A 20,757-nucleotide genomic window follows, 5' to 3' on the forward strand; every position below is an offset into this window, starting at 1 on the left:
CGGAGTTAATCGACTGGTTTCGGATATATGGCCGGAATATGTTTCAGTAACATGGTAACGATGATCAAAGCAGTGCTTAGAAGTGCTTAAAATCCTACCATGCCTCTCATTGAAAAATGTAAAAATGCGGACCTGTTTGAAATTATAAACCTAGTTCATTGGTGGCCATATCTTGAGTTGGGATCGTCACGGACCGCAAAGCAGATCAAATTTAAAAAATCCTGATAGCAACAAACTTCAAGCTAGCACTGACATAATCACGCTACTGAAACGATTTTTGATATTCCAAAAATCACCTTGATTTGCATTGCAGTGACATTTCCGAGTGAACTCTGTATATGCACGACGATTGACAATGAGAACCCGAAAATGGCAACAAAAGAGACAAGATATTGAATCACTTGTCGGATCTCCACGCTTACTGTGATGGTTGCTGGCTATTCATGAGAGAAAGAAACGAGTGCGATGATATTTTCTCTCTCGTCATAGTCAGCATGTTGCTTGGATTAATCGCAGCTCTGGCAGCAATTAATGTATTTATTCAATTCAAATCCGCAACACACACGCGCTTTATACCCACACTTGCTGATACCCGGCCCGCGTTGCTGCGCCATTAAGTTCACGGCATCCGCATATCTAGCGAATGTACATAGTTTTGATCAAATATTAACATTATCATGTAATATCTATAAGGCTCTATGTATTCTCCCCTAAAAACTGTTTTTCTGAATCATGTTTCTACAATGTTTCGATTTTTATCAAAACTCTAACATTAGAAAAGAATTTAAAAGCTTTACGGAATCTTCTGATACTAAGTTTATTATTTTGGCTAGGAATAGCTCAAGCATTATCCATGTCTCTAATCAAACAACACGTGCAAAAAGGCCCACATACCAAACATGAATGGATTGAATCGATTAAAAATAATTTGAAGAGTGTATTCGTTTTACAAATAAATGGGTATCCATTCGTTGTGATAACTACCTCAACTGTTAAAGTTGGGTGGTAAACAGTTATTTCCGTCATTATAAGATAATCTAGTAATAAAAATGCCTATACAGTCAGTGTTTTTAACGTGGGGTATACGTGCCTTGTAAAAAAAACCACTGATTCGAAAATCTGCGTAGAGAATCGTAGTAAAAAAGCGTTTTGAAAAAACTTGATTGTATTTCAGAATCAGCTAAATCAATAGTATCAGTAAAAGTCCAATTTATTTTAATTTTAATGAGATATTTATTTTGTAATGTTGTGTTCAAAGCCACAACCGCAAATTTGACGTAGAACTACACTAAGTTGTTTGTAACATGGCTTGCATTATTGCATTCGAGAACGATAACAAAAGATGAGTTCAATAATTATGATGGATTACCTTGTATTAACATGTTTATGTCTATAACTATTACCCATTATTTTGGGTGTTTTCCAGAAATCGAAAATCACCATCTTGGATTTGTCGCCTGGTATTCGGTATTCGGTATTGCGGAAACCGGATATCACCATCTTGGATTATATAATGGCATCTGGATTTGATTTCTAATCTCTGGGTATCATATCGGTTCCGGAATAATCATTTTTGGCTGTTTTCTAGCATCCTAAAGTTGCAATTTCAGATTTAAAAATAGCATCTGTAGTTAATCTTTAGCTTCTGTGCAACACCAATATTGGGTGGTATTTGGTAGTTTCCAGTAGCCGGAAATCGTCATCTTGAGTTGCAAAAAGGCGTCTGGATTTGTTCTTCGGTCTCCGGGCATCATCTTGACTACGAAATAAATATTTTTGGCCTTTTTCCCCCAACCGGAAGTTGTCACTTAGAATTGAAAAATGGTGTCAGGACTCAGGAGCAAGCTTAGGAGAATGACTGGAGAGCAACACTATACTGACGATTTTTCTCTCTTTTCACTCTAACAGCCTAATGCATGAGTTGTTCAAGAGAGCTCACATACAGCTACAGCTTATACAAGGCAAAGAAACTGTCTTGTGTTGCGTACGACAGCTCATTCTTGCGCATGTATTTGGTTCTTTCGGACATGACAGCCTAGTTTGCTCGTTTTGAGGATGTCCTGTTGCTGTTGACAGTCTGCTGATCGGCTGCGGCTGTCACCGACTCGCATTTTTTCGTTTCTCCTTTTTCACAGGCCGGTGGCATATTGAATACAAAGCAAACCGTTTCCATTGTTGATATTATTCCCCACGTAAGAAAAAACGTGCTTCGCACCATCTCTCTTTCATTCTTTCATCGGCCTTACTGTCGTGTATCATAATCACCTGACATCCCGCTCGGATTCGTGTTGAAGGATGTCGGAAGATTATAGGCTGTCATTTACAACAGCTTGGAATAACATTTTCATAACACTGGTCAGGAGTCAATTTTTGGACTATGTGGTTTTGTAAACAAAGCTTATCGTTGTGTGATCACTAGCTGTTTTTTAAGGTTCAATTTTTATGTGTTTTTGAGTTTTTTAAATTATAGTTTTGTGTTCTGTGAGTCATTGGACTCTGTATACACCTGTGCATCGTGAAGTATCGTAGTTTTTATTTCCTGAAGACATCGAATTCGATAGTGAACTACGGAGAAGATGGAAGAGTGTTGCCATGCTGCCAGACTCCAATCACCGACGAGAATGATCTCGTGTGCTGTAAGGGATTTTGCAAGTCATCGTTTCACTTGCAATGTTCGCTCCTTACCGCTAATTTGTGGGCAGAAATCAGGTCAAACTCGATAATCTACTGGATGTGTCCATCGTGCAGGAGGCTGATGAACAGCACTCACTTTCGCAACGCGTTGGGCTCATCGAACGATCTGTTACAGGAGATTATGAGCCAACATAGCCAAGTGCTTGAAGAATTGAGAGGTGAGATTCGAAAAAATGCAGAAAAAGTAGAAGGTTATATCTGACACACAACCGCATTATTGACGTAGGACTACTCCGAGTAATCGTTCATTGACACACAACACAGTGAGCAAGAGGAAAGAAAACTAGAATTACCACATCTTTGATTTTTACATGCTCAAATCATTGATTTTAATTTCTTCACAGCTCTATTTTCATTAGGTTTCATTGCAACGACATATCCAGCACAAAGCTTCTCCCTACCCTCACCCAGCGAATGACAATACTGGCTCGTTCTTGTCTTGTTAAAAAAATATAACTCTCCATTGAAAACGGTGGTGGCTCTGAAAAGGGCCGTTTAAATTTATGATGTGGCTAGCTTGTTTCAACCGGCAGCAATACTGTTGTAATGTAAGATCAAAATCGAATTTCATGGCTATTAGTGTTTTAAAATCGTTTCTGGGGGTTCTGACGAGCAGTGGCAAGCCGTCATAAATCAAAACTTAAATTGAATTCATTTGTCCCGCCGCAGATTGCTTGAGATAATTTCTCATTGCGTGTGATTGCGGGAACATATGCAGCTAAGGAAATGAAAGAAAAATTAAACCGGGCGGAGCTTATCAGTTGCCAGTGTGCGAGTATAAAAGGAAAAGAACCGTCCGCGCGTTCAGTCATTTCGCAGTTTGAGCTAGACCTGTGCGCGTCGCGGTCGCAGCATTTCTGTTTGCAGTTAGCGGACTCCCGATGTTCCTGTTTGCACAACTTTAACACGCAGTTCACAAACAGTCTTTTTCAAGACTTTTATTAAATTTATAAAGAAAGTTAATTCAATTTTACTCAACGATGGGAATTTCGAGCCCAGTGAATGGACAGTGAATAATAACAGGTTCGTTTTGCTTCAGAAACGGTGCGCCAGCTTGTTTCAACCGGCAGCAATACTGTTGTAATGTTAGACCAAAATCGAATTCCAAGGCTATTAGTGTTTTAAAATCGTTTCTGGGGGTTCTGACGAGCAGTGGCAAGCCGTCATAAATCAAAACTTAAATTGAATTCATCTGTCCTGCCGCAGATTGCTTGAGATAATTTCTCATTGCGTGTGATTGCGGGAACATATGCAGCTAAGGAAATGAAAGAAAAATTAAACCGGGCGGAGCTTATCAGTTGCCAGTGTGCGAGTATAAAAGGAAAAGACTGAACGCGCGGACGAGTCATTTCGCATTTTAAGCTAGACCTGTGCGCGTCGCGGTCGCAGCATTTCTGTTTGGAGCTAGTGGACACTGGATGTTCCTGTTCGGATTAGACAACGAACTCTAATCATTTGACTGATTCTAGCGCTAACACTGGAGACGGAGAAAAATAGTTGTGATGAAAGTGATGGGCTGTCGAAAGGCTACTCTGCCGTTCCAATCATAGTAGTCCCATGTTCTACACAAAACTTATGCACGCTGGGACAACTATGCTTGGAAGGGCAGTACTTGTAGTAAACAAATTTGCTGCAGCGAAGGAATCTGCCGAAGCCCAGCACACAACTTTATCAAGCAGTTCAGAAACAGTCTTTTTCAAGACTTTTGAAAAATGTATAAGAATAGTTAATTCAATTTCATCCAACCAAGGATATTCATACTTTTTCGAAGCTGTATTTTAAATGGAATAGTTGTTTAAAATGTCCGAAAGCGTAACAAAAAATCAATCACGACGTGGCATTTCAAGAATCAATTTTACGTTTACATGCGCCATGGTTTGTGTCTACTCATGAAGTCTGTGCCAGGCATGCGCGCACGTGATTGGTTCATTGTAGGGGAAATTCGATCTTGAAAGTTTTCACTAATTTTCACTGTTGAACAATTAAGTAATAATGATCACTGAAGTATCACAAAAATGTCCATCATTTTATCAATCCAACGACATATTGATCATTGTAATCCATCATGTGGTTACACAAGTATTACCGTTTGAAATCTTTCATTCCGGCGTTACACCTTGGTTTTTAGTTTTCTCAGAATGTATCTCAATATAGTGCGGTTAGACGTCATTCTACGTCAAAAATAACCCAAATGGTCGGGAAGCATCAACAGCAGGGTTTCGTTAATCGCTCACCATGGCCTAGAATTCCACCTAGGTCAACAAAGCGACCGCGTATCCAAATCGATTCGCCACAAACCGATGAGGATGCGGCTTGTACGCTTTGTGTTAGCAAGGAGCCAGACCCCGCTTTGCCTATTCCAGTTGTGCAAGTCGTCCCTAGAGTGCCTAAATTCTGGCTATTCCTGTCAAGATTCTCTCCACACGCCACTGTGGAGGAAATCTCGAAACTGGTTCAGCGGAATCTCAACATAGATGAGCCTGTCGAAGTCATAAAGTTGGTCAAAAGGGGTGTTGATCTCAAACAGCTTTCATTTGTATCGTTCAAAGTGGGTTTGGGATTGAAATGGAAGGAAAAAGCAATGCAACCAGCGAGCTGGCAGAAGGGAATTTATTTTCGAGAGTTCGTGGGTGTCGATCGGGGAAGCATAATTGCTCGAGATCATCCGCCGCAAATTGAACCCTTTCAGTTTCACGGTTGTGTCACCACGCCACTCGCAGCTCCTAACCGGCCGACCGTTGCTTTGTAATAATGATATCGTTCAGGGCGAGATTTCTGTAACGAATAATGAAGCTAATATAACACAAAGTACGTATAATAATGTCGCGAGTTCACTTACTTACACCTTCGCGTTCGATGAGGCTGGTCGTGATACCGTTAGTTCGTCTGTGAGAAATCCTGTAAATGAAAAAACATCTATTAGTATATACTTTAAAAACATGCACAGTATTAAAGGTGTCCAAAGGCAAAAATACTTGTATTTGTCATCACTGGAGTTGGACTACGATGCATACGCAATGGTTGAAACTTATTTGGACTCTGACGTACAGGATGGTATGTTGTTTCCCGCTTGTTTTTCCGTTTACCGCTGCGATCGAAGTTCGGTCAACAGTGACAAACTAACTGGTGGTGGTGCACTTGTTGCCATCCATCGTCGAATCGCCAGCACGGAGTTTGCCCGAGCTGAAAACAATGAAGCGATTTGCGTTGAGATAACTACATTGAATGGATCAATATTGTTATGTTGTGGATATATTCCACCTACCTCTAACACTCGTCGTTACAATTCGTTCGTCGTTTTTGTTGAGTCTATGGTTGAAGCCGCTGGTCCGAATGATACGGTCGTCGTTTGTGGGGATTTCAACCTGTCAAACTTAAACTGGAATAAGCGCATGCAAGAAAGAACGAATTCGTTTCTCTTACCTGATCGAATTACTTCTCAGAGTGAAGCTGCCATTGTTGATGGTTTGCTGTCAGCTGGACTGATGCAAATTTGCGATTTGCCGAACGCAAACAGCACCTACTTGGATCTTGTATTCACCACCGATACCGAGTCTTGTCAAATTGTTGTGACTGATCCGGTAATAGCGAACGAGATTCGCCACTACGCAATGCAATTGACAATAAACACTGCTGCGCTACGCGAACTGGAAGTTGGGATGTCCAAAAAGCACCTGAACCTTGAATTATTGGACACGGCGTCCGTGAAAGCAGCATTAACGGACGTTACGTGGAGTATTATTTTCATCTCTCAAGACGATTTTGAACGTGAAAAAGATTGTTATCAACAGTATGCGGCATCGATGTTAGAATTTCTAAACTCTTTCGATGTCTTGAATTGTGGACTTGAGTGTTCAGCGATCATTAGCAACTGCCTAGACTTCAATGTCTTGTCGTTTTACTTTGTTATCTTCACTATTTTCGCAAGGTTTGCCCCCTTGACTAACGAACGCTCGAATGGGGAAAATCCGTACCCGGAATGGTTTTCGCCGATAGTAATTCAAGTTCTTAAAGACAAACGGAGAGCTCTGAAAAAAATGCATCGTAACCGAACCATAGAGAATGTCGCAGCCTACAAAGAACTTCTTCGGATCTTCAAAGTGTTGCACAGGGAAGCCTATCAAGTTTACATCGATGGAATACAGAATGGAGTGAAGGAAAACCCCAAATCGTTCTGGAAATTTGTAAATAGCAGGCGTAAAGTCAACGGAATACCGGAAGTGATGAGGTATGGAAATCGATTTTCACACAACGGACAGGAAACCGCCGAACTTTTCGCTGAATATTTCAAAAATGTTTATCGAATTGACAACAACGAGAAAGTGAACAATCCAGTTGAACCTGACACCGATCTGCTGGAGTTACGTCGTGAAGAAATAAAACAAGCGCTGTCTGAGCTGGATTCTGGTAAGTCAGCTGGACCGGACAGACTTTCAGCAAAGTTGGTTGAAGAATTCAAGCATGAACTCGTTGAACCTCTTTCTTTTCTTTTCAACTTCTCGTTGTCAGCCGGTCATTTTCCACCTCTTTGGAAGATCTCTCATATAACCCCAATTCATAAAAAAGGCTCTCGTTCGAATGCGGAGAACTACAGGGGGGTAGCGATTCAGTCCGCGGTTCCTAAGTTATTCGAACGATTAGTCTACTCACATCTCTACGAACGAATCCGAGAACGCGTTTCAACTGCACAACACGGATTCTTGAAAGGAAAATCGGTTGTGACGAATCTTTGTGAATTTTCCTTTATGGTCACAGATTATATGTCTAAAGGGTATCAAGTCGACTGTGTATATACGGACATGAGCAAGGCCTTTGATGTGGTTGGAATAGATAGCATTTTACGAGCCGCAGCCCATTTTAATATTAATGGGAAGTTGTTGGCATGGATTAAGACATACCTTAAAGACAGAATGCAATACGTCAAAATATTCAACAAAACATCCAGTACCTTTGGTGTTCAGTTAGGTGTCCCACAGGGTAGCCACCTAGGTCCATTGTTATTTGTAATGGTTATGAATGAATTGCCAACCTTCAGGAGCCGAGCAATAGTACTAATTTACGCAGATGATGTGAAAATTTTTCTACCGATTAAAATCGCCGAAGATTGCGATTTGCTTCAAGAGGATCTGAATAATTTTGGGAGATTCGTTGAAGAAAATGGACTAAGTATGAATGCGAGTAAATGCTCTGTCATAACGTACACCAGGAGAGTTCGTCCGATATTGTTTGACTGTATGCTAGGACCTTCCATTTTACAACGCGTACGGAATGTTCGAGACCTGGGCGTGAAAATGGATCAGTCTCTCACATTCAACGATCATATCGATAGAGTAGCGAAGGAATCGATGCAACTTTTTGCTCTCACACGACGATTTGGACGGGAATTTACGGACCCTCATGCAATTCTTGCAATCTACGGCAGTCTTGTCAGAACAAAACTGGATTTCGCGAGTGTGGTTTGGCGACCAAAGTATGGCATGCAAAAACAACGACTTGAATCAGTTCAGCGTAAATTCGTGATATTCGCTTTAAGACACATTGGATGGAATGACGAACTACCTGAATACGAAAACCTTTGTTGTCTAGTAGATTTTGAAACAATCAGTAGCAGACATAAGATCGCAGATATTGTGTTTTTCTGCAACATACTCAGTGGACGGATTGAAAGCTCTCACCTGTTGGACCGACTTAATTTCAACGAAAGCCCGGTTTTTCTTCGTCGTCGGAGGGTCTTTGATCCTCCATTGAGAACGAGGAACTACACACAACACGAACCCACCAGCATATTTATGAACGAGTTCAATGAACTGCAGGACGTAATCTCTGTAAATATGACTCCAGAAGTAATTCGAAGAAGACTCAAATTATACTTAAAAAATCAGCCATATACTGAAACGCAAACATGTATTGTATCTAGATTTAAGAGGGGTAACGGGCTAACAGCCTATGTCCAATAAACAATAAACAATATGTACATTTCTGATTTTCTAAGATTAAAGGTCTCTTGAGATCATTTCGATTCCAGGGGGGGTGGTGTTCGGTCATTATATGTTGTTTTCCAGAAACCGGAAGTCGTCATATTGGATTTCAAAATAGTCAATGAAGTCGATTTTCGGCCGTTGGTTATTATTGGTATATGGTAATTTCGGTGGTGACCGGACGTCGCCATCTTGCATTTTTGAATAGCGTCTGGACTGATTTCCGATCCCTGGGCATCATCTTGGTTCTGGACTGTCGATTTTTGGCTGTTTTCCAGCAACCGAAAGTTGCCACTTCGAATTTCAAAATAGTGTCTGGGGACGATTTTTGGCTTATGTGCATCATCTTGATTGCAGAAGTTCCCATATTGGGTGATATTTGACCATTTTCGGTTACTTCGATTACAAAATAGTATTTAGAGTTGATTCCAGGTCTCTGGGCATTATCTCGATTCCAAAAGTAACGATGTTGGGTGGTATTCGGTCATTTCAGACTGTTTTCTGTAAACCCGAAATCGTCATTTTGAATTTTAAAATGCTGTCTGGAGCCGGTTTCCGGTCGCTGGGTATCATTTTAGTTCCATAACAAACCATAATGGGCGGTATTTGATAATTTTCTGAAACCGGAAGTAGCCATCTTGAATTTTAGGATGGCGTCTAGATTTGCTTTTCAGTCTCGTCACAGTTCTGGTTTAAGAAATGTTTATATTGGGTGGTATTGGACCATTTTGGAATGTTTTCCAGAAACCGGAGAATGTCATCTTGACATCTTGTGTTGATTTTCGGTTTCGAAAATACCAATATTAGCCTGTTGAGTTCAAAACATGTCTCCACATTTTTCAATACTTCAATAGTTAACGTGATAACATTACAAGTTTGCTGCATATTGATAGAGGCATAACTAATTTCCCAATCCATTATTGTGAAAACGAAGAAAATCCGTTGGAAACCAACATCAATAAAACACCCTTAAGAATTAATACACCCTGCAATTAAAATTGTACACGCTAGTGGAATGAAGCGACACTAATATATTAAAAACATATCCGATACGCAAAAACCTCTAGATACAAATTTTCAAGATGAACTATTAGACGGTTCAAAAATAATGACAGTTGTTGTAATTTCTCCTCCTTTTAACTACGCCACTGAAACACAGAAAATTCAATATCACGGAAATATACCTCGTATTTGAGAACTCAAATTTACAGAATAACACAGTGTTCTTGTTTGGTGTTCAGAAGTATTCATGTTTGGCGTTAGGAGTTTACAATGAACAAATTTGTAGTTACTCTCGTCTCCGTTTTTTCCTTCCTGAATGAGATAGACATGATTTAAAATGATAGAAACAAATACGCTACTATACGACCTATACGGCCACTGAGATATAGTAAAGTCTCTGATGAAAACCTCATATTCGAAACCACCTGTATATAAATTTTCACGATGTGCATTTTAATAATTTACAAACAATAAAATTTGTACATCCCTCTTACTACGCTACTGGGATAGAGAAAAATCAATGTTATAGAAACACGCCCACCGATCGAAATTGGCACGGTGAGCATGTTAGGTATTGAGGAGCTTACAAATAGGTAATTTACCCCACCCCCCTCTTGCCACGCTTATGGAATAAAATTCAAAGTCATTGAAATACATCAGCTACTATAGATTCTACATACCGAATTTAATACAGATCGGTCCAGCAGTTTTAAGATCATCAAAGATTGACATTGTTAACCTCCTCCCCTCATCCTTGCCAAGCCTCTGAGATACAGAAAGGTCGTCGTAACGTGGCAAAAATACATCTTAGACTCAAAAACATCTGTATATAAATTTGCACGGTTATCGGGGAAGAAGTTTCCACATTCATGAAACACAATTTCATCCTCCCTTGCCTACGCTTATGAGATAGAGCAAAACTAATATTTTAGGATTACTCCCCGTACCCGATAACCTCTATGTACAAATTTTCACGGTAAACGGTCCAGTAGTTTTTGAGTCCATAGGGAATAAAAAAAAATGATGATGATGGTCCCACCTCATACCCCTACATCGGTTTGAGCTGGTCGATTTATCTAAGTAAGATATTATATAGAGTCATACAATGTAACCAGTTGACAAACAAATAACGGAGTGGTTATTAATACATACATAGTAACCCTTCAAAAGAATACCAATAATTTGAAAATAAATAAAAAATAAACGATTTTTCAATAACATTGGTCCAAGGCTCATCCAGAACGTTTCCAACCCGAAAATTATCTGGACTTGGTTAGGAATTGAACCTAACATTGAGGAGCGTTAACTAATCAGAATTGGTTCTGGATAACGATCCAGAACTACGAGAGAGATCCTATGACACTATAATTCCCGATAACGAGCTCTACAGTCCATAGGCAAACCCAAGCCTTTTCAGTTTTTTTCTCCGAACCCTTTTTTTAAATCGTAAAAGCAAATAGATAGAATAGACAGACAGACATTCGCATTTAAAGATATAGAAATTACACTTACACGACTTACTATCGGCAGTAACCAAACGGCTTCCAAGTCTATAAATGGTCTCTTCCAACGGGTTCCAATGGTTCCCTGTGCCGGTCTCGCTCAGTTTCGGGCTTTGTTCTCTTAACGATATCTGAATTGGATTATCACTGGTGGAGGAACCGAATTGTTCGCTATGAATGTCTTCATATAGCGTCACTCAGTATGGAGAACTTGGGGAAAGAACCAATCTCTGGTAGCATCTCTGCCTAATAAGCTAATCGTATGGAAAACGTATGTGGATATTTGACCTTGAAACTTTTCCGTAATTTTCACTATGTTATAAGCAAATGGTGGGAATAATTATCACAGTATTTAAATCTTGTAAATTTTAGCTATCCAACGGCATATTACCTATTGAAATCGGTACAGTTGTTTGAGAGCTATGAGTATTTGAAAATTTTCATGCCGCCAACCAGAAACGTCACTTGTTCATTTCCGTTTTCACATAATGTAAACAAGTATAATTAGTCAGCCTATACACCAGAGAGACGCCGAGACACTCACCGTTAAGGCAACTGTCAACATCAAAACGGGCGAGTTGCATTGCCGTTATCCGTTTTGATGTTGACAGTTGCCTTAACGGTGAGTGTCTTGTCATTTCTCTAATATACAGGTTCCCTAAGTATAATGGAGCAAGACGTAGTCCTACGTCAAAAAAACGTTGAAAAAAATCACAAAAATATAATCATAAATTAAATATTTCAAAATAAATCAGCTCCATATGATCTGAAGTTTTTTCTGCTAAAACTGCAAATATTGATAGTTGTTTAAACTTGGAAGAATTAAAAATAAAAAAATGAAGACTTTCTGAAAGAAATTTTTTTTACATTTTTTTACAGTGCATATTTTTTCGGATTCAACTTTTCCGAAGACACTTTACCGATCAAACAAACCGTTTTGACTCTAAAAATATTTTTATCATTAATATGCACGGCTCAGGAGATATTCTCATGGTTAGTTTTCCCGGCAGCAAAAGAGCAATTCCACAAAAAAAAAACCGGGCAACAATTTTAATCGACCATTTTTTTATTTGGTTGAAACTATGCATATGGGCAAAAGATGCCAGTTTGTGCTACTGTTCGTCGACGTTTGTATTACGGAATTCTAACAGCAAACTACTCGATTTTATCGAATAACCAGCTAAAGAATCTAGTGTCCGAATTTAATTTCTAACGAACAGAGTAACAATTGTAAATAATTTTAAAGCAATTAGGTTTGTGTATCAATCTTCAGTCTTCCGCCACTTGGATGATTGTGCAATCCTAAGCTTGTGACAAGTGGCATCTCACAATCCCTGACATCTGCTAGTTAGTGGTTTCAGTTCAGTGGCTATTTGTTTGTTTGTGAGCCAATATCATCAAGGGGCCTCGCTAATATGTTATGCACTGAACAGCTACTGTTTTTTTTACGTAGGACTACGTCTTACCGCTCTATATCGAGATAAAAAGTTTCAAGGTCTTATTTCCACAAACAATGTACCAATCACATGCGAGCACGCCTGGCACAGACTTCATGAGTCGACACCAACTGTCTGCTATGATATTCTATCTATTAAAAGTAAAAAATTGACAGGTTCTCCTCATCCCAATACGTCAACTAACGTTTGATTCGATGAACCTAGACTATTTTGAAGTCTTGAAAGTGAAGTTTTTCGGAAAATTCGTAACAACCTTCTTTATCAGACAATTCAACTATCTGCTGTTAGAATGTTATTAAAACTGATGACTTGAAGGAACACATACATTGCATCATCGATACCAATTTGAGCCGTTGAGAGCAAAAGTGGTACATTTGCCATTTTTTCATTGGTTGGGTTTTTTTTTTGTATAAATTGATGCAGAACGCAATAATATACCATAATATCAAAGAAAAGCCGAGATCTGATAACTTATACCAGAGTTGTAGCCAAAATAATATTCAGTTTTCCTCTTCTAAGGTATTCCTGGATCCGGAGGGCAACCGAAGGTTGAACCTGGGTCCACCGCGTAGTTATTATCGGCCAAATATCAATCCTAAACATACCAGAGTGTTTTCTTTTAAATTGGCCCCAGCCGATGTTACCAAATACTTGTACACTAGCGCCACGAAGTGACAGAATTCTCTAACAAACAGATCATCATTCTTTAGTACTCAATCACTCAGCTTCATGCTTAGGCTGTTTTCTGGTTGGCATTATTTTTCGCATGTTTTTCCATTGAAGTTTGTATAAGTTTCTCAACCAGAACTCGTTATGCTTTCATGTACCGACTTTTGAAACCTTTCCAGCAATGATTTAATGCAGTTGAGTTAAAAATGATTCATCATTTGAGTGTTTTCGTTTATCGCGTCTCCTGAAAAATTAACTTAACTTTGCTCTCAATGGCTCATTTGTGTGTCACTACCCTCCAAGTAGGGTAGCTTCCCGACAAACTTCAGCAGCACGAGACCTGGACTTAGTCACAAGGCCGGCGCGCTACTTGGCAAACTGGAGGGATTTCGCGATACTAAATTTAACACTGAAACGCTCAACTTCTTTAAAAGTGTTTTATTGAACGGTGTGATGTGTAGTTCGACGGGTGTCACAACAGGTACGTACCGCTGCTTCTCTCGACTCTCTTGGCTCGATGTGCGGCGTCCCGCGTCGAAGCGATGATTTTCCGCCGGTCAGCGGCAAGGCGGCTGCAACTGCGTGGGTGGTGTGTAGGCGACCTGGAAAGGCGTTCCAGGCAAGGGTCTTCTCAGGCGCTTCCTTCGTTGGCGAGAATCGGTTGGCGTCGGACGAGACCGACTTCTGCCGAACCGAGAAGGGAATCCTCTCCTTTACGGTTAGGGCCGTTGCCCGAGAGTTCGCTGGTCTTTTACGGTTAGACGTAGACAACTCAATGCTGCCTAGGCCGAAGGGGGTGCAGAGTGCTATCGCGATCGCTAATCGCAAATTTATCGAATATACACACTTAGAAATTTTTACCGGATTTCGGTTTTAATTTGCCGAAGTTTTAACAGCCGAGTGCTCGGCTTGGATTTCGGCGAAAAAACAGTTTGATTTATTCTCGGCGAAATTTTTTAGAGCTGCCGAGTTTTTCGGTTCAATTGCAAAAACTAAGATGACGAGAGTCGGCATGTTAATTTGCTGTAAGACGGTATTTAATTGTGCGAAATTTTCGTTTTAGAGTTCAAAATCCAATTTATTATTTATATCACCGTACTATTTTATATCAAGTATCAGTGATTCAATAACCCTCGATTGTTTTTGGGCAATATAAATTTCGAAATAAATAACGGATGTCAAATTTACAGTTATGATTTTTCTTGTTTCATCCATTTACTATTATATATTTGGTAGCATCATCATAAGTTTGTTAGCAGTAGTACTCAGCGGGATTGTTTTTAACATGACAGCGCTAAAAATGCATAGAAAAGTTTGTTGGCAGAGGATGGCAATACATTGAAAACTGTGAAACTTTTACACAGCAATATAAAGCTGTGTTCCAAGTCACGGCCTGTGTTGATAGCGAAATCATCCCAGACCAAAAAGCAATCTCCACATTGAAATTGTTCTGCTGCTACAAATATCTGCGGGAATTCGCAAGCGGGAATTTCAACTTCAGGCTGTAATTAAAAATTAGCGTTGCATAAGAAATATAAATTAAACAAGTTTAAATATTTACATCAATCCAAACAATAATACCATGCAACGGATTAATTTTCCGTGCGTCGTCACGAACTTGTCTAGAACCTCTGGTGGGGTTTTTGTTTTTAAGAATTGCTAAGCTTCGCACGAACTGATTAGTAATATGAAGGTACATTTCATCAAAAAAAGAAAGCAATTTTGGTTGTAGAACAGTCCACGTGCTAATAAAATCATTAGCTTTAGGATTTAAAATAGTAAACTCTTCTAGAAGCTAGAATTAAACAAAAGAAATGTTAATTTAACTTCTGAATTGCCATTTAATTAGGGATATTGTGTTTTACCAGTTCTCCGTTGAAAGATGAAGCAGCTTGAAAATCTCTCAAAAACTGTAGAAAATTGTCATTAGCGCGCTGCTCATTGCGGTATGCAATTGTAGCCTTCCAAATAACCATAAGACGCTCCTTTGAATGATTAGATGGAATAAAATATTGCAGTTCTGTAAGCTATTGAAATGGTTTAATCATAGTTTATTCATAAAATTTACAAATTTACCATATCTTCAACAGCTGGAATCTCATCCATAATTTGTATAGGCTCTAGTTTTGAAACGGATTCGAGTGAGTTTGTTCCATTATTGCGTACGAATAGTCTCCTTTCTGCTTTCTTACACAAAAATTCCATTCTGTAGTGCAGTTTTCCTGCATGTCTACCAATACCACGTTCATGCTTGTGGAACCAGAGGGACTATATATAAATAAGATATAAAGCAGCACATTATAAGTTTTTGTTACAAAACATTATTGCTATCTCGCGCTTAGACCATTTTTAATTTTTTTATCTTGCGCTTAGACCATTTTAGCGAGGAAGTCAAGAAAACAATGACAATCTTGTCATAAGATTCAAGTTTTCAATATCCAAATAAGAAGTTATGTGATCTATGCGGAAATACAGCTTAAATCATTTTCATCACATTAAAAGTATAAAACTGTGCCTGTGTACCTGTACATTATCCGATGCAGTGGAAGCCAGACTTGGATAGCTCTCAACAAGGGATTTTGCCAGTATATCTTTTTGTGTTGTTGACGCTCTCCTAAAATTAAAAAAAAATAATCTCTTCCAGATCAAGATCTCGATCAACACAAACCCTCCGGATATGAAGAAGAGAAAATAACAAAGTATGTGTGTAATTTTTGTAATGAGCTTATCAGTAATTGCTGTAGCAAATTTCAATTTCTCCATGACTGCAATACCTTCAGTGGTAATGCCAAAGATCTTGTTTATATCCACAGTCTAAAATCAGAACAAGACATATGTGATCCTTAACTTGAATATAAAAACTTGAATTACCTTGTCTAAAATTATAGATTTATATAACTCTGGCTTGTCAACTGATGCGATTGCAGATATGCTTGTAGTTTGATGTGTTGCATGAGCAGTGTCCGGTTCACCGTTGATGTAAACCTCTTCAATAATTTCTTCTCTATAAAGGCCGTCTTGATATTTTTTTTTAAGATTCAGTATAGCTTTTACTTGTGCGTTTATTAATTTTAGTCTAATGAAGTCGTTATTATCCAGTGAAAAAAATGTTTCGAGATCGGATATTTCGTCCTCACCTGAAAAACGGAACAATGAAAATAACTTGAACAAAAAACTGTTTATGATTTACTCAATAATCTTGTTGATATGTGCGCCTTGAAATATATTTTAAGTTGCTCCCAATTGGCATCCAGAACGAAAAAGTTGTGTGATAGTGAATATCTTCTAAATAGAAGAATTGTATTTCTGAGGTTACTAAAGTTACATTGTAAGGTTACGTTTACACAAAATGCTTGGAGATAAGTATCATATGTTTCTGTATTGCATATGGTCAGCAGTAAGCAAATTCGGTTTCGAGAAATTATTATTATCTATCTATCTATCTATCTTCTATCTATCTATCTTCTTCTTCTATCTTCTATTTATATAAAAGAGAAGTTTTGTATGTATGTATGTATGTATGTTCCAGCATAACTCTCGAAGGCCTTAACCGATTTCAACCAAACTTGGCATACGTGTTCTTTGTACAAAGGAAGTGGTCATAGAAATATTGGATAGGGGGAGGGGTCACCCTTAAAGAAGGAGGGGGTTAAAAGTAATAAATTTTCATACATTATGGAAACCTTTCATTGAAATTTGATGATTTTCGGGTTCTTGGTCATATTTGGAGGCCGGAAGTTGATGTCCAGAGACCGAAACATGATGTTCGATGCCATTTTCAATCCAAGATGGCGACTTCCGGTTTCTAAGAAGCCATTTAAAACTGTGGAAAATGCTCACCAACCCCCCAATGTTGGTGTTTTCGGAGCAAAAATGACTCTTAAGAACCGGTTATCGGAGTCTGACGGTACTTTGACACTTGGGTTGCCGACTTTCGGTTTCTGGAAATCTGCGAAAATTATTAATTGAATTATATACTTGGCGATATGGGTATTTTCGGAATGGGAATAGCGTCGTCATACGAACATCTATCATATATTTCCGAATATTAGCCATTTTTGGATCGTAGTGACGTCTGTTTGCAGCCGAAAATCACCTTTCGTGCAAATGTTTCTAAACATCCAACCTGCTTTGATCCGTTTTTGGAACGATTTCTTGACATATTTCTTGCATAATTTGATAACGGAGAGTCCAATCTAGCGTTTTGGATAAAAAATATGTTTGGAAAAATTGCTGAAGCTCAAATATTACCGAAATAAAATTTGGTTAAAAGCATCGATCGAATAAGATAAAAGCTCCTAAAATCCAGCTATTTATTTAAAAAAAGTTTTGTATGTATGTATGTATGTATGTGTAATGACTGTACCAATTTCAACCAAATTCGGCATACGTGTTCTTTGAATAGAGGAAGTGGTCACAGAAATATTGGGAAGATGCGGGGGGAGGGAGGTGCAACCCCCAAAGGAGAAGGGAGTCTTAATTGATCAAAAAATCAATTTTCATGCATTAGGGGAACTTGCTGAAGGAATACGATAGTTTTTAGGCCTTTGATCATGTCTGGAGGCTGGAAATTGATTTCCAGAGACCGGGACATGATGTCAAAAAGAGGGAGGGGCAACTATGAAAGAGGAAGGGGGTCTTAATTTATAAGAAAGTCAGGTCTTTTAGTGCCCCCTGGTAACTTTTTGAAAAAGTACGATATCTTTCATGTCCTCCTTGAATATATGCTCGGCAATATGTATACTTTCGATATCAAGATGACGTCCAGAATCCAAATATTCATGTCCGGCGCAAATTTTCAAATCGTACATGGCGGATTACATTTTCCGGAAAGGTTTCTAAAATACAGAAGAATGCTTGGACGTTATATTGAAACGTTGTTTTGAAATCAATTTCGCGATTTCTGCTTTCTGAAAACCTGTGAAGCTGAGTAAAATGGTTGAATCATGTCGATATCTCTAGTTTTTCTGCATTGGAAGTGATTCAAAACTTTTTGGAAAATGTGGAGATAGTCCCCTTACCTCCAAATTGTTAATCAATTCATGAAGACTGATGTTCAACTATAGGGATGATATTGATATTGTTTACCCAAAAAAGTATAACGAGAAGACAAAGCAAGCAATAATTTTCACTATCAGAGGTGACCTTAGGCCATTGATTAGGTAATTTCAGTGTAATTTAAGTTCATTGTAAGGTAATCGATACCGTTGAATATGCTGATAAGGTCATTCATTTTTCAACAGAATTTTTGAACTTACTCGACCCAGCTGGAATGCCTCCGCATCGATTGTTAATCAAAAAAGGATCTTCAATCATATTGCACAGGACCCCCCAAAACTTTGCAACGAAACAAGGCGTCACTGGGACGACCCATTAAACAATGTGAAGTAGATTATAGATCACCGTGTTTTTCCTGCGGTCCAATACATGTCGCTTGCTCGAGGGTTGGCTCACCTGCAAATTCATTCACTTTAGCTCCTGATGGAGAAACGAAAAAGGTGATATATAGGCAAGTTTGTAAGGGACCATCCACATACCACGTGGACAGATTTTTAACGATTTTGACCCCCCCCTCCCCCTCCGTGGACAACTGCCCATAGAAATTCTAACAATATTGTATAGACCGTGGACATTAGCCAACCCCCCCCCCCCCCATAAAGCTGTCCACGTGGTATGTGGATGGCCCTAACTAAAATAGAAATATTATTCGAAATTATGGGTTACAAAAAATATATGAAAATATAGGAAATTATAGAAAAAGCAGAAATTTTTACACGAGCAAGGCCGGGTACATTCAGCTAGTTTCTTTTATAATGGCAAAGCAAGGATAAAGTTTATTTCGAAAATTCTTTATACACACAATTAAATTCGGCCTTAGCTCAACACCATTTATGGTTACTGTTTTCGGTCTGAAGACATATGGTTCATTGACAAACTTTCTACTCAAGCAATTCTCGCTGCGAATAAGCTTCCCATTATTATAAATAATTTTATCACAGAACGGGTTGTCTAGTATATCTATGCATGAAGAAAAAGATTGCCTATTCGCAAGACTCTTGCAAATATTTTTAAAGTTGCGACACGTTGAGGCTTGATCCTTCAATGGTTTGTTTTTTTGCTCGAATACTAAACAATTGAATTGTTTCATGTTACCACTTCTTTTAACGCACTCAACGTAATGGTCCAGGTGGTGAAGTTTATTAATCCTTCGCTCGAATTTTTGATAAAATATGTTCTGAAACAACTTGATGTGCTCCCCTAAACAGGCAAGCATGTGTTCTGATATTATCGATGAATCAAGAATCCTTTGTATGTTTATAAGATGGCCTATTAAGAGAATGCAATCGTCATTTGGTGGAATTTTATGATAGAATAAGAATGGAAATGCACGTAAGAAACATGTATTCTGAGAGGCAGTTTGTTTGAGCTTATTTTGTTTCGGTTTCATCAGCATAGAGTCTGTAATGTTAGCGCAAGGCCGATTTTTGAAGTAGAATACTTCTCTGAGGAAGTTCGGCTACATAGGGATGTGAAATGAAAATCTAAAACCGAAAAAAGTGAAAAATATGTCCAATTTCAAATGCTAATAAATCGGTTAGTATTCGATGCATTTTCTTCGTTCTTGCAGCAATAGATTGGAAAATCTTCTAAGATTCTTCCCAAAAGAAGATAATTGCGATTTCATAATTCACATTATTGTACTATTAAAAATAGTCAAGCCTTGTCAAAACGCAAAATTTGACCTTTGATTGGTCGTTATATGATTGCTTCCCAAGCACGGTCGACAGAATCATATACCTTGCAATTGAAAACATGCTATTTGGCCTGTATAAGAGCCTGTTTCAGCCGAAGCCGCTCATAATAGTTCTAGACAGCGACGACAGAAGTCGTCCTTCCTTAGCAGCAGCACTAGCCCTGTGGTTGGTCACCACGTCTCAGGAGCAGCGCGGTTCTACTCAGCGTGTGTCGCCAGACTGCCATTATTCCCCCCAGTGTTGGGGCAGCATGAAGATTGCCATCAGGAAATCCAATTTTGAACATCAAAATGCCTTTTTCAAGGCAAATAAACAATTCATTGAAAGTTAATAATTTTTGACAACGCAAGCAAGCATTCTGTGTTGGATCCTAGCAATTTAAATCTGTCGCGCCCGTTTAATTCACTGAATGTGAAAAAGATTCCACAGTGCATGTTGTCCGTGTATCTTAATTCCCCCACTGTTAGGGCAGCTCAAAGGTTGTGATCAACAACTGATTTTGAACCGCAAAATGCATTTTTCAAGGCAAATAAACAAATAATTGGAAGTTAATAATTTTCTGGCATCAACACAAGCAGACATTCTGTGCGGGATGCAATCAATTTCTGTTGTAGTTGTCTCATTTTTACTTTATTGAGTTAACCCCCCACTGTTGGGGCAGCGCAAAGGCTGCGATCAACATAACCGACTTTGAATAACA

The 20,757-nt window shown here is 38.8% G+C and overlaps 2 protein-coding genes and 1 long non-coding RNA gene across 5 annotated transcripts in view; 1 reads left to right on the forward strand and 2 right to left on the reverse strand.

Moving 5' to 3' along the window:
* LOC129733885 (tachykinin-like peptides receptor 86C) overlaps positions 1-20,757 on the forward strand; it is a 230,652-nt gene that overhangs the window by 180,750 nt on the left and 29,145 nt on the right. The gene's annotated exons all lie outside the window — the stretch shown is intronic.
* On the reverse strand, positions 5,197-6,287 carry LOC129733888 (uncharacterized). Its single transcript, XR_008729737.1, has 5 exons — positions 6,118-6,287; positions 5,960-6,067; positions 5,670-5,877; positions 5,534-5,592; positions 5,197-5,469 (listed from the first exon to the last, which is right to left on the reverse strand). It is a non-coding gene; the product is annotated as an uncharacterized LOC129733888 (long non-coding RNA).
* The window catches only part of LOC129733887 (uncharacterized), a 302,189-nt gene continuing 295,987 nt past the window's right edge, over positions 14,556-20,757 (reverse strand). The window contains exons 2-7 of the mRNA XM_055695469.1: positions 16,174-16,439; positions 15,971-16,116; positions 15,379-15,916; positions 15,168-15,329; positions 14,864-15,097; positions 14,556-14,804 (exon numbers count right to left, since the gene is read on the reverse strand). Coding sequence (XP_055551444.1) covers positions 14,583-14,804; positions 14,864-15,097; positions 15,168-15,329; positions 15,379-15,507 — 747 coding nt within the window. The 5' untranslated portion in view covers positions 15,508-15,916; positions 15,971-16,116; positions 16,174-16,439 and the 3' untranslated portion in view covers positions 14,556-14,582. The remainder of the gene's footprint in view (positions 14,805-14,863; positions 15,098-15,167; positions 15,330-15,378; positions 15,917-15,970; positions 16,117-16,173; positions 16,440-20,757) is intronic.

Source organism: Wyeomyia smithii, chromosome 1 (assembly GCF_029784165.1).
Source record: "Wyeomyia smithii strain HCP4-BCI-WySm-NY-G18 chromosome 1, ASM2978416v1, whole genome shotgun sequence".
NCBI lineage: Eukaryota > Metazoa > Arthropoda > Insecta > Diptera > Culicidae > Wyeomyia > Wyeomyia smithii.